Source organism: Vitis riparia, chromosome 8, assembly GCF_004353265.1.
Source record: "Vitis riparia cultivar Riparia Gloire de Montpellier isolate 1030 chromosome 8, EGFV_Vit.rip_1.0, whole genome shotgun sequence".
Lineage (NCBI taxonomy): Eukaryota > Viridiplantae > Streptophyta > Magnoliopsida > Vitales > Vitaceae > Vitis > Vitis riparia.
In genome coordinates, this window is record NC_048438.1 from 16,442,036 (window position 1) to 16,454,029 (window position 11,994).

The 11,994-nt window shown below is 34.4% G+C and overlaps 2 protein-coding genes across 2 annotated transcripts; one reads left to right on the top strand and one right to left on the bottom strand.

The window, feature by feature from the left end:
- Positions 1–3,155: 3,155 nt before the first annotated feature.
- LOC117920659 (clathrin light chain 2-like) lies at positions 3,156–3,648 on the top strand. The gene is made up of 2 exons (XM_034838256.1): positions 3,156–3,263; positions 3,412–3,648. Exons 1-2 carry the CDS (start codon positions 3,156–3,158, stop codon positions 3,646–3,648), a joined length of 345 nt encoding a protein of 114 aa, XP_034694147.1.
- A 410-nt stretch (positions 3,649–4,058) lies between these two features.
- LOC117920816 (putative serine/threonine-protein kinase) lies at positions 4,059–10,492 on the bottom strand. The gene is made up of 7 exons (XM_034838460.1): positions 10,406–10,492; positions 9,712–9,935; positions 8,285–8,397; positions 7,867–8,077; positions 6,826–7,063; positions 5,599–5,749; positions 4,059–4,654 (listed from the first exon to the last, which is right to left on the bottom strand). Exons 2-7 carry the CDS (start codon positions 9,782–9,784, stop codon positions 4,298–4,300), a joined length of 1,143 nt encoding a protein of 380 aa, XP_034694351.1. The 5' UTR covers positions 9,785–9,935; positions 10,406–10,492; the 3' UTR covers positions 4,059–4,297.
- Positions 10,493–11,994: the final 1,502 nt, after the last annotated feature.

The window sequence follows — 11,994 nt, forward strand, 5'->3', positions numbered from 1 at the left end:
TTTACGTAGTCTTATAACATTGGGGATATCCCACAAACTTGGTATACAGACTAGTGTTTGAATTGTTTTAAAGCAATCTAAACGGTTCTAAATATTTCGTAAAGACTTTATATCAATTCCCTAATTATTGAGAGAAGTGTTGTACCTCTTCTTTTATACTGCCCCACAAGAATGATACCCTACAAACAATTGGAAATATGATTGATACAAACTCCTGATATAATTTTTAATGTGCTTTAAAGCAGTTTAAACAGTCGGAAATATTTCGAACCACAACTTTTCATTGATTTGATGCAAATTTTTGAGACAGAGTTCCCAAACAGTTGGGAATATACCGTTTGTCGTTCGAAATATTTAGAATTAGAACCTGATTCCAATGTACGTTCTACAAACGTTTGGTCTTGTCAAGCAGTTTGTACAACAAAATGTTTTGAATTAGACCTTTGCATTTATGCGATCCAGAACCACAATAAAATTTAAAAAGTTTCAAGAACTCCAAAATTGTAGGAGACGGTTTTTAACTTCTTGTAACGGTCTCGAAAAGTTAGGAACGACGATAAAGTTTCAAATGGATATCATTTCCTCCAAGTATTGTCTTTGCCTTTGGCTCAGGGTTTGCTATTAGAATAACGTTTCATTAGAATCGCTTGAGAAACCGTAAGAAGTGTTGTTGATGTTTGGAAATTTTGGGAGAAAATACCATGGAAAAAAAAAATAAGGAATTAAAAATAATTTAAAATCAATTAATTATTTTTATTTTTATACACTTAACCCAAATTAAATCCTGATATCAAAGGATGATCAAAGCAAAATTAATTAAAAAATCATAAATTTATAATCTAATAATTAACTTGACAGTTTTGTCCTAAAGATTTATTTTTTAACCTATGTATCTTATTGCCTGTACACATCAAATATTTTCAAATATTTTAATGGATTCACCTCAACTTTTGAAGTACTTCTAATAATACAAAATTCAAAGCTTCTTATTGAAATGTTTGGGCAAGTTGGTTATGATATGTTTCAACATCCAATTCAAAAGCATATTCAAAGCTTCGATATATGTATGTTTAAGAAAATCAAGGATTAGAAAATGAATTTTATCAACATTCTAAAAATTAATTAAAAATAATAATTTTCTTAAAAAATAAAATATTGACTTTAAAAAAATTAATTAAGAAAATAATTTTCTTAAAAATAAAATCTCAATATTATCAAAAATTATTTAAAGACATTTTAACTCAATTTTAAAATTTATAATACAACTTTATCTTATTAAAAAAATAACTTACCTTTAACAAACTTTTTAGACTTACCTGTTATAATATGATTGAATGAACAACAATTTTGAATTTTCAATAAAATATGTCATTATCTAAAAAAAGTTCATATATGAAAATGAATAAAATTGTCAATATGGAAAAATTGTATTCTTTTATTAATTTAGGTTAAAAGAGTCAAAATTGATTTTACTATTATAAACGTTTCTTATGCAAAGGGGCAAGACGATGATAGGCTAAGGACTCTTGTGTGACAACCATGGGGAGGAACGTGAGGGGACTTTAAAAAATTTAAATTAGGGAAATTAAATAAAAGTTACTTTTTTATAAAATAAAATTTATTTTAAAAAATTATAATTTTATTATTTAATGTGAAGTTATTTCTACTGTCTAATGATATTTCAAAAGATGTCCTAAATTTAGAAATAGTTTTAAAAACAAATATTTTTAGATTAAAAAAAAAAAAAGATTGATTTTTGTTGAGACAAACATGAGTCAATAAAAGAAGTCCACCTATCTCACAAGGGAAGCTAAAAATTTTGAAAGAAAGAAAGAGAAAATTGAGTTAGGAACTTAGGATATAATAAAATAAATATATTTTAAAGTATGATTAAATTTTTATTTTTTAAATATAAAAAAATTAAAATATATTGAAAATTTATATTTATAATATTTATTTATAAAATCAAAGTATTGCATAAGTAAAATTTTTTATTTTATAAAACTTAAATGCTACACAAGAAAATAGATGATTTATTAACCCATGGATATTATTTATAGCGAATTTAAGTAAGTCTTTTTAAAAAGAGTAATGTAACTGAATTTGATTTAAGCCTGGATAAATTTGTTAAATGTTAAGTCTATTTATTTTTGTATGTGAAAAAATATTTATAAAATTAATTATTATATTTATTTTATTTTTATTTGAAAAAGAAGTAATTTAATATATTCTCAATTATTCCTAAATATCAAAATTTATTATCATAATAAAATTTTTGTAATGATTAATGATGCAATTGGTTAAAAATTTAGTAACAGACAATAATTAGAGTTTTTAATTATGCTTGATTATTAATAAAATATTAGAAAAAAAAATTATAACTTACTATTGTTTCTATATAAGGCGTTTTAAAATTTACTATTAAAATATAAGTTTGGTATTAAAATTAATTCATTAATTTTTGGATTTTTAATTTGGAAAAGAGTGAATCCTAACTTTTTATTTTTCAAAAATCCTTCTCCCAGCTTACTTTTTTCTTTGATGGAGTAAAAGTGAGAATAGAAGATTAAGGATTTAAGACTTGAAAGTAATTATTTTTTATATTTTTTATTATAAAAATTTGGCCTTATGGTTATCAACATCATGCAATTTTTAACATTGTTCATGAATGATGTTATAAAAAAAATTTGGCCTTATGGTTTATCAACATCATGCAATTTTTAACATTGTTCATGAATGATGTTATAAATAGTCATAAAGTTGCGGTGGATGACAATTTTGTGATCATATTTTTATTTGAAGTGTTTTTTTAATAATTTTAAAATATCAAATGATTTTTCTAAATGTTATAAGTGATTTTTGAAAATTTAAAAGTGTTTTTTTTTTAAATGTGATATTTTCCTCCCACTTATATTTTTTTATGTTAGAAGTGTTTTATAAGGGCGTTGTCAAATCGACTTTTAGAATGTGTTTAATAATGATTTTAAGAAATATTTTTAATTTTTTCTATACTTGAAAAATAAAAAATTTTAAATATAAAAAATATTAAAAACACTTTTTAAAATAACAATCAAACACACTCTTTACGAGAGTAACGACGTTTAATGGATAAATAACGCAAGCGAATGGAATGGAGCAGGAGATAAGAACTAGAGATGTTGGAAGAAATAATAAAGGAAGCGGATGAATACAAAGTCCAGCTTTACAGGAGGCGGCAGATAGCTTGTGAAACCAACAAAGCCACCGACAGGGAACAGGTGAAGGTGAAAGACGCAAAGTCTCTGTTTGATCATTGATGATGGGGGGCTTGATCAACTTTGAACTTTCTAATCCATTCAACAGTATATAAACGGAGTTCATGCTCTCTAATTAACGACTTTAGTTAGTTATGACTTATGAGATATCTGTCAGTTATTTGAAGCGAACCAGGACATGTTCCATGCTGAAGCTGAGAAGAATTACTGGAGGGCAATTATGGAGCTGAGCTCCAATGAAGTGCCGGCCACTGAGAAAAGAAGGAGAAACGACAACGAGAAGAAGCCTTCTGTCATCGTTATTCAGGGGCCCAAGCCCGGGAAGCCAACAGACATCTCAAGGGACATAATCCACCTCCTCACCACCACCTCAACCAGTCCGACAAGAAGCTAAAACTGCTCATGCAGTGCAAGGCGAGGCTTTAGCTTCCGTTTTAGAGTGCAGTTGCAGTTTGGTGAATCTGCTTCTCTCTATGTCAAAAAACATTATTTGCCAAATACAGCTGTCCAAAATTTCATGGCTCCTTAGGCTTCCAGCAGTTTTTCCATGTAGAAAAGGTCTGTTCCTTTTGTATGGATTCTGTTGGCTTGGTATCTCTTATCATGCTGCCTCCATGTGAAGATGGTTTTGCTTCAACCTCCTCTCACGTTGGCTCAGTATCTTTTTTATTCTATAATTTTTTATCTAATTTTCTCTGTGTTTCCTTTTGTAGATTGGTCTTGCTTCAACCTCCTCTCAAGGGAAGTTTCTGATCGAAGAAGAAATCTGCAACCGTGTATCGGACTTGACCCACTAAAAGAGAATGAGAAACGATTGGATATAAGAATTTTTGAATCTTCGAGTAAGAAATTGATGACCAGTTATACATGTAAAAACATGAGCCACAGAGACAGTTTCTGCTTTCATTCGTATACATTTCTAAAGCATAAGTGGAAAAAGGCCCACTATCAAACAAATACATGTTACAGGCTTCCATAAAAGTACAATAAATAGGATGCTGTTAAACCATTAGTAAAAACGATGGGCTATATGAAACACTTGGTCACCTGGGAAGCATTTGCGTCACACTCTGGCTGCCTAAACTGGTTGAAGATACAGAAGGATTTATTGATTGCTTGCCTTTATTTCCCTGAGAAGATGATGACTCCTGTGGACTACTTTCCACATGATGAGTTGGCCGGCCCTTGTACACCCCTGGCCGTGTTAGTACCTTCTCATTGAGAATAACATCCTTGGACAGCATATCCACAACTAGCTTCATGTTGGGTCTTTGGTGTGAAGCTGCTTGAGTGCAAAAGAGAGCAACCTTAATGAAGCGCATCATCTCGTCCTCTGGATAATCAGTCAGTTCTGGATCAACAATTTCCAGAAGTCTTTCTTCTTCCTTCAGCTTCCATGTCTGTTATTCACATTTCAATCAGCACATACAAAGAGATTAACTCATAAACACACAAATCATGGTACACATTTGCTGGAACAGTACACCCGAATTCTTGCATCAGTCAGGAAGGAAACATAAACAAAAACCAACAGATACCAATTTAGGTTTCCAGCTCCCTTTGGAGGTGTAACTAGACAACATCTATAGGCTACCAACCAAGCCCAAGTAGGTTACATTTTAATTTTTTCCTGTTCAAAATTTGATCCCAATTTCCTTTTGGAATTTCTCCACCCATAGATTTTAACTGGCAAGGACAGGACCTGTCCTCTTCCACAACCTGCCCATTGGCATTCACCAGATGGAGATCCTATTATTTTTTAGATGCTGAGATTGCATAAATTTTGTTGGTTTCTGTATCATTTTCCAATGCTTACCTGATATGTCTTCTGTTGACATGACCAAAATTACTGGACAATTGAGCAAATAGGATGGAGTTCAGCAGAGAGTTTGGAGAGTAGCTAAACCAAATAGTCATATAGGAGGCCTAAGCTCACATTGCTAGTTTGGATTTTAATAATGTGCACCCAACTCAACCAGCCTAGGCAAGAATACTCTCCTAAGGTACAGCTAGTTTGGATTTTAATAATGTCTGCCCAACTCATCCAGCCTGGCCAAGAATACTCACCTTGGGTACAGCCCAATGGCTACTGCCACATTTCTTAAGAGAGAACAGTGCAAATGCAACATGCATCTTAATTAAAATGAAAAGAAACTACAAGAAACATCTATTTGATTGCAGAGTAGCATGAAGAGAGAAGAAAATTTGGAAACCTATAAAAGCAGCACCAGCCCAATTTCAGAGTTCTCATTTATTTTCAATGTCTTCTCAGCAATCAAAAAGGATAGTATACTTCTCTGACAAAAGTTTAGTGAAATTGAGGAATCAAGCTTGAAAAATTTACCCATTCTACCAGAACCAATAGTTCCTCTCCAAATGCTGCTTTACTACTACTTCTGCCACTAATTATTTCAAGCATAAGCACCCCAAAACTGTATATATCTGCCTTTTTAGTAAGCTGTCCCAACAAGGCATACTCCGGGGCCAGATATCCCCTGAAGACATAAATCAGATGAATAATGAGATGTAATGAAGAAACAGAAAAAATGAATGCCAAAATGAAAGACAAAAAAGAAGAAGAAAAGACGAAGAAGAAGAAGAAGAAGAAGAGAGAGAGAGTGTGTCATAACATTTTACAGCATTATATCCATTGAAGTGAAACAGAACATTTAATGCTGCAAATACTAATTACAACTGGTTCCACATTTACATTATTCTGTTATTAGTGTAGGTCCATGTGCAATATGATTAAACGTCAAAACTAGTAGCCGACTTGATACACAGCCTATCATTCTGTTTCCCAGAAAAGCACAGCACTGGCTAACCACTGGGGATTTGATGCTAGGAAGGGCAAAAAGTTTTCAAGTCAATCCGAACGCAGGTAAGAAGAGGGTTGGACATCTTGTACAAAATTTGGGACAACCAACACACTTACAAATTTAAGCTCATTCTCTTGCAATGTAAGAAATGCATGTGTATGTCAACTTAGTTTACCTACCTCAAGAAGCAAGTAAACCAAATTTAAGCTTTGAGGTAACCAAAATTAATTTCGAATAATTAACCCACAAATTCATCTTACCAGCAAATAGCAATATGCCCATGTCAACAAGCAGACCAAGCTACGCTTCTATGACAAATTGGCCTAACACTCTAGATTGATGATTAAATCTCCAAACCTCTAGCATTTGTAGTTCATACTCCATATTTGGCCAAAATAAATGAGTGGGAAGATTGGATGAGTCTACCAATTCAAAGAACCAATTCTTGTTAAATGAGGAACCCACTGATGGCCCCATCAAATGACACCTTCCAATTTTTGGAAATAGAGAATGGGTACCAATGTTCCCTTTCTATAACATCTTCTACATTATCAGAAGGCTGACAAATTTGCTAGTGCTGCCTAGCAGTTAATTTCTAAATAATTTTCAGAATCAAACTAATCTTGGTTTCAAGAAAATCTTACTCAACCAGACTTTCTAATAACTCAAAGTTCCAGATGATAACATGATAATCCTACTTAGATCAGATGGTCCACCAGATAGGAAGAAAAACAATCAAAAGCAATGCTTACACTGTCCCTGCTACTCGAGTGCTAACATGAGTGACATTGTCCGGGAAAAGTTTTGCCAAACCAAAATCTCCAATTTTAGGAAGAAAGCTTCCATCAAGAAGTACATTACTAGCCTTAATATCTCTGTGGACAATATGTGGTTCAGCTTCCTCATGAAGATATGCAAGACCAGAGGCTGTACCCATGCAGATAGAAACTCTTGTAGGCCAATCCAGAATCACATGTTTACCTTTTGAACCTGAAAGAATCGATGTTGGAACTTAACACAGCCTGAAAACTGAACACTCATAACATACAACCTTAATTCATAAGATTAAAATAAAGACCATCTTGAATGAATCAACTCATGCTTTGCTCATGTGGTAAAGGGGTGGGGAGGGTTTGTGGGAGGTTCCAAGAAAAATTTACCTATAAAAAAAAGAAAAAGAAAACACTTCATGCTTTGGACAAATCCCTTAAATATAAACGACTTTAATAGAAAATAAAGCTTATAACTTCACTTTAAAGCCACATTTTTTTATATATATATTTTTTGCTTTAGCTAAAAATTGAAGTTGAAATTAAAGTTATCATTTTTAAAAGGTAATATTGGTATCATAAAAGTTTTATTAAATATGAAATAACTTATTGCATAAGTCGAAATAAAGCTTCTACAAGAAGTACCATTTTCTTAGTCTTCATATTAAGCCTTTTTTAAGTTATAATCTCTTTCAACAAAATTAACCAAACAAGTCCCCTTATTCAGCTTTAAAAAGTGCTTATAGCTTCTCAGAAGCCAATCCGAAGAGGGCCTCAATATGCTATGATTTGGCCATGTCACTTTGTTTGTCATAACCAATAAAATAAAAATTAAATACTACAGCATTTTCTAAGCCAAATCAGGCAGTGAAAGTTGAGAGGATAGGAGGAAAAAATTGGCACAACTAGGCACAATCTCTGACAACTCAAATTCAAAAAGTTATATTCTATGTAAAGTTGTAAATTCATTCAAGTTGACATATGAGCCACTTTCACATAAAGCACCCATATGCTGATGATTACCAAGTATTACGCTTGCAATGCTATTGTTCTCCAGATATTCATACACCAATATCCGATTACTGCCTTCAATGCAACACCCAATGAGTTCAACAAGGTTGGGATGTCGGATATTTGATATCATGTTAATCTCTGTTAAGAATTCTTGTGTTCCTTGTTTAGATTCAGCAGAAAGACACTTGATAGCAACTTGAGTACCATCCCTTAAAACGCCCTGTAACAAAGTGAGTGAGTACTAAATACCAAAAAGAACCATCTTCCCACACATGCATACATACCCATCCCTATCAAAGGAGGAACCAGACAATCACACACAGAGAAGGAGACACCTTAGCAGCTATAAAGATAATTTGAATAACATAAGGATTAACCTTAGGAGATATAAAGATAATTTGAATAATATGAGGATTAGTTATCTCACCCTATACACAACTCCGAAACCACCTCCACCTACTCTGCTTGATGGATGGAAGTTATTTGTAGCTGATCTCAGTGAATTATAAGAGAAGAGCCTCACATTGTTTGTAGCAATCTCTAACCATACAGACACATAAACAACGGACAAACATGTAAAGATCATTTAAGGTTAATTTGTGAATAAGACAAGCAAGACTAATAAATCTTTCAACTAGAACATCAAAACAACTTAGAATTAACTGGAAAAATTCTCAAGAGAACAAATATTTATAAAATATTTTGAGCTGGGCATTATTTTCTGCATGAAGTTCTAAGGATTTAACTTTGTCCATGCTTTCCAGATTAAACACAAACCAAAGGTTGTCTACAGATTCTATAGTTTGGTCTGCATAAATGAAAAATTTTAATGGCAGGCAAAAAAATGAAATTTTTTTAAAGGTTGACATATGGGTACAGAAAAAAATTTGTTGTGCTAGTATAAACTTAAGGCAGTTTGGTCCACAAAACTTGAGCACAAATTGCAGCCTAAAGTCAAGCTCAGGTAGAGCTTTCTTAGCCTGACACCTGGCCTGACTTGAAATTCAGTGATAAATGCATTTTCAAATATCCTACACTATTTTTATATTTTAGAGTAAAAAAATTACAAGGTCTATCAGAACCAAGATCTTGCATTGGAGTTCACAATTTGGAAAGTAAAATATTAATTATGCTATTTAACTATTCCAGGTAAATATGGGATGACACAAACCCAGTCAAAATCATCCCGTGCAATTGGTTGTGTTCAGGCTGTATGATTCAAGGCCCAGAACTTGTGTTTTGGGCTTACATCAGTTTGACTCAGTCCAATCTGAATTGCACCATATAACAGGTTCAACCATAATGAGCTTGTGAACGTGTCAAACCTGTTTTGACCAGCATACAGTTGTCCATTTTTATCCTGAATCGCTTAAGTTTTAACATCCTTAGGCTCATCTAGCATTAGTGTTGCTAATTAACACCCACAAACAACTTTATGAGGGCCTAACAGCAGGTTGTCTAGAGATCTTTTTAGGTGTGAATGCCTACAGCAGGTGAGATAATCCCAAAATAGAGTATTCGTGATGGCATCTTCTATAGATCAATCAATGGAAATACATTCATAAAAGGCTTTGGCAGGAGGAGAGGGCGTGATAGCTATATGAGTTATTAGGGTTACATATGGACAAGCAAGAAGGCGTTGACACCATTTGCACAGAGGTTCAATCCTTTAATTTCTCATAAGGGAAATTATAGTCCTGCATCCTCCAGGAAATGCTGAAAGGCCAAATGGAAAAAAATGCTGGATGGTACTACCATCAAATCCACAATTCACTAAGAGTGCAATTTCAACAAATAATCCATCAATATAAAATTTACTTATCAAACAAACTCATTCCATATTCATCCTCATACCTTCTGCCTCTGGCTCCCTGAGACTCTTCTTCCCTTTACACCATTCAAATGCACCAAAACAGTTAAGACCCATTGCTACAGTGCCAGGCAACTAAGCCCTTAAACCCACCTCTTCTTCAACCCCATACCTCCCACCAACAACAAAAAGATAAAATAAACAACCTGCGACAGTTCCAGACACATAAGCCTTAAACCCATCCCTTCTTCAACCCCATACCTCCCACCTACAACAAAAGTAAAACAATCAACCTAACATTATTACAGATTTTGTTACAATAATAAAAAAAAATGCTAAAAACTGGTTAAATTTTTGGGTTAATTGATTAAAAGGTCTCTCAAAACCCAATTTTTTAAATTTAATCTCTCACCCTTTTTTGGCATCATTTGGACAAAAATATCTTCATTATTTTATTGTAAAAATAACCCTTTCTTTTAGGTTTTGTATGTAAATACTTAAAATAGAAAAGGGTATTTATCTCAAAAATGGATTCATGAGAAGGGTTAGATTTCTGATTTTGAGGATTATTTCATCCCTTTTAACTAAATATTTCTAAATTTTTTGCCTTTGTTCCACATTTTCTTATCTTTTCCGAACAACCAAACACGATAAACAAATCAAACACAACAAAAATATAAAAATCGTAGGAAGCAAAGGAATTAACAACCACAAAACGAGTAAATTCAAAACCCTAACCTGCGTCCCGAGCAGTTCCGGATAGAAGAAGCAGAATGCAAAGCCCTAAAAGATTCAAAGCGCAAAACCTTAGATTGAATGGATTGGTGGGAACAGAGCAGGAAAAGATCCATTTCAATACAAATAGAAATAAAAATAATAATAATATGAAGAGGCTTGTGGAAGTGAATATATTTTTGGGGTACAGATTTGGTAATTGAAGGGCGAAGGTCAAAAGTTGGCCTGATGGAACATAGTAGGCATAAGCGCTTTGATGGTGACTCGGAGACGACAAACAACTCGTAACTACCACACTACCAGAGTCTTGCACTCATTTATTGAGATTTTTAGGATTTCCATTAAGAGTTTCTGTTTTCAGCGGAGCCGCCACCACCCACCATTAAGTTTCAGAATTGTTTAAAAAATTAAAGATATTAAAAACATTTTTATTATTATAAAATTTGAAATTATTAAAGTGATTTTTAAAAATATAATATTGTAGACCCCCTTGGAGGTGGGGATACCGGGCAGCACTTGAGGAGTGGGGGCCCTCTTCTCCCGAAAGGACTGGCAGCATGGACATGGCAGAGGCCATGCTGGAGTTGGAAGAGCCATACCTGCTGAGAGATGAATAGGGAAGCAGGTAATAGCTTGCCCGGGAAGGTAGGAATCAAAGGAAAAAGAAAAGAGCAAAGAAAAAAGAGGGGAATAGAGGGCGCTGCAGGTGGCGGGAGGATTTTTCGAGAGAGGAGCTTGCCCGAGAAGAAGGAGCAGGTATGGTTTCTATTCAGCTGGACCTCTTTGCTTCCATACCATTTTTGTTATGATTTATGGGTTTGCTAGTTTGTCTTCCTTTTATTTATCCTGATGTATGAATGCGAGCATTGTGGATTTTATTATGTTATTGGATGTTCTTGGAGGTTTTGAGCCAGCATGCCTTCATTTTATGGTTGATTTTTAGCTTGGTTTTCAGTATATTTTCGGAGTTCTATTTTGGCACTCATGTTCTTGGAGATGGAAATCTCTGGTCCAGAAGCTCTCTATCAATAGGAAGACCCATGCGTTACCAAAGGGAATCATCTAGTATAGTGCAGCCAGCCCGCAATGCCGTGGGCAAGCACCCATTTCCTGTGCCCAGATGCTGACCCAATGGCCATGACCCTAAGCTTTTTTGCCATGCGGATCATTATCCACCTCCTGACCACCCATCAAACTCCTCAATGGCCCAATCTTTCGCCCACAGAAGCCACTCCGTTCATCAAATAACCACTGCCGGAGAGGGAGCCCGCCACTCATTGCCGTCGTTGCTTTCCTTTTCACCAAGATCTCCTTCCAGCGTTGGAGACGGCGGCGATACCAGCAGCGCCAGCCATGGCAGTGCGAGCTCCAGCAGAAGCAGCAGCCCCCCACCTCTATTCCCTCATACCCTCATGGCCATCATCGACTTGAAGGCCCTATTCCCCACCGTCGGCTTGCTATCCGTTGGCCACCATTTTGTTTTAAAAAGAAACAAAGTGGCAGCCACCTCCAGATCCTCATGATGGATGTTCAGCTGGTGGGCTTTGTTGGTGGGCTCCCAAAGCCCAAGTTGCATGTTTAGATCAGTTTGC

Coding starts and splice junctions, on each gene's coding strand:
- LOC117920659 (XM_034838256.1), top strand. CDS start 3,156: ATGTTGGAAGAAATAATAAAGGAAGCGGATGAATACAAAGTCCAGCTT. Junction 3,264..3,411: donor CCGACAGGGAACAGGTGAAG/GTGAAAGACGCA, acceptor GATATCTGTCAG/TTATTTGAAGCGAACCAGGA.
- LOC117920816 (XM_034838460.1), bottom strand. CDS start 9,784: ATGGGTCTTAACTGTTTTGGTGCATTTGAATGGTGTAAAGGGAAGAAG. Junction 7,064..7,866: donor CATTGCAAGCGTAATACTTG/GTAATCATCAGC, acceptor CGATTCTTTCAG/GTTCAAAAGGTAAACATGTG. Junction 5,750..6,825: donor ACTCGAGTAGCAGGGACAGT/GTAAGCATTGCT, acceptor TTATGTCTTCAG/GGGATATCTGGCCCCGGAGT.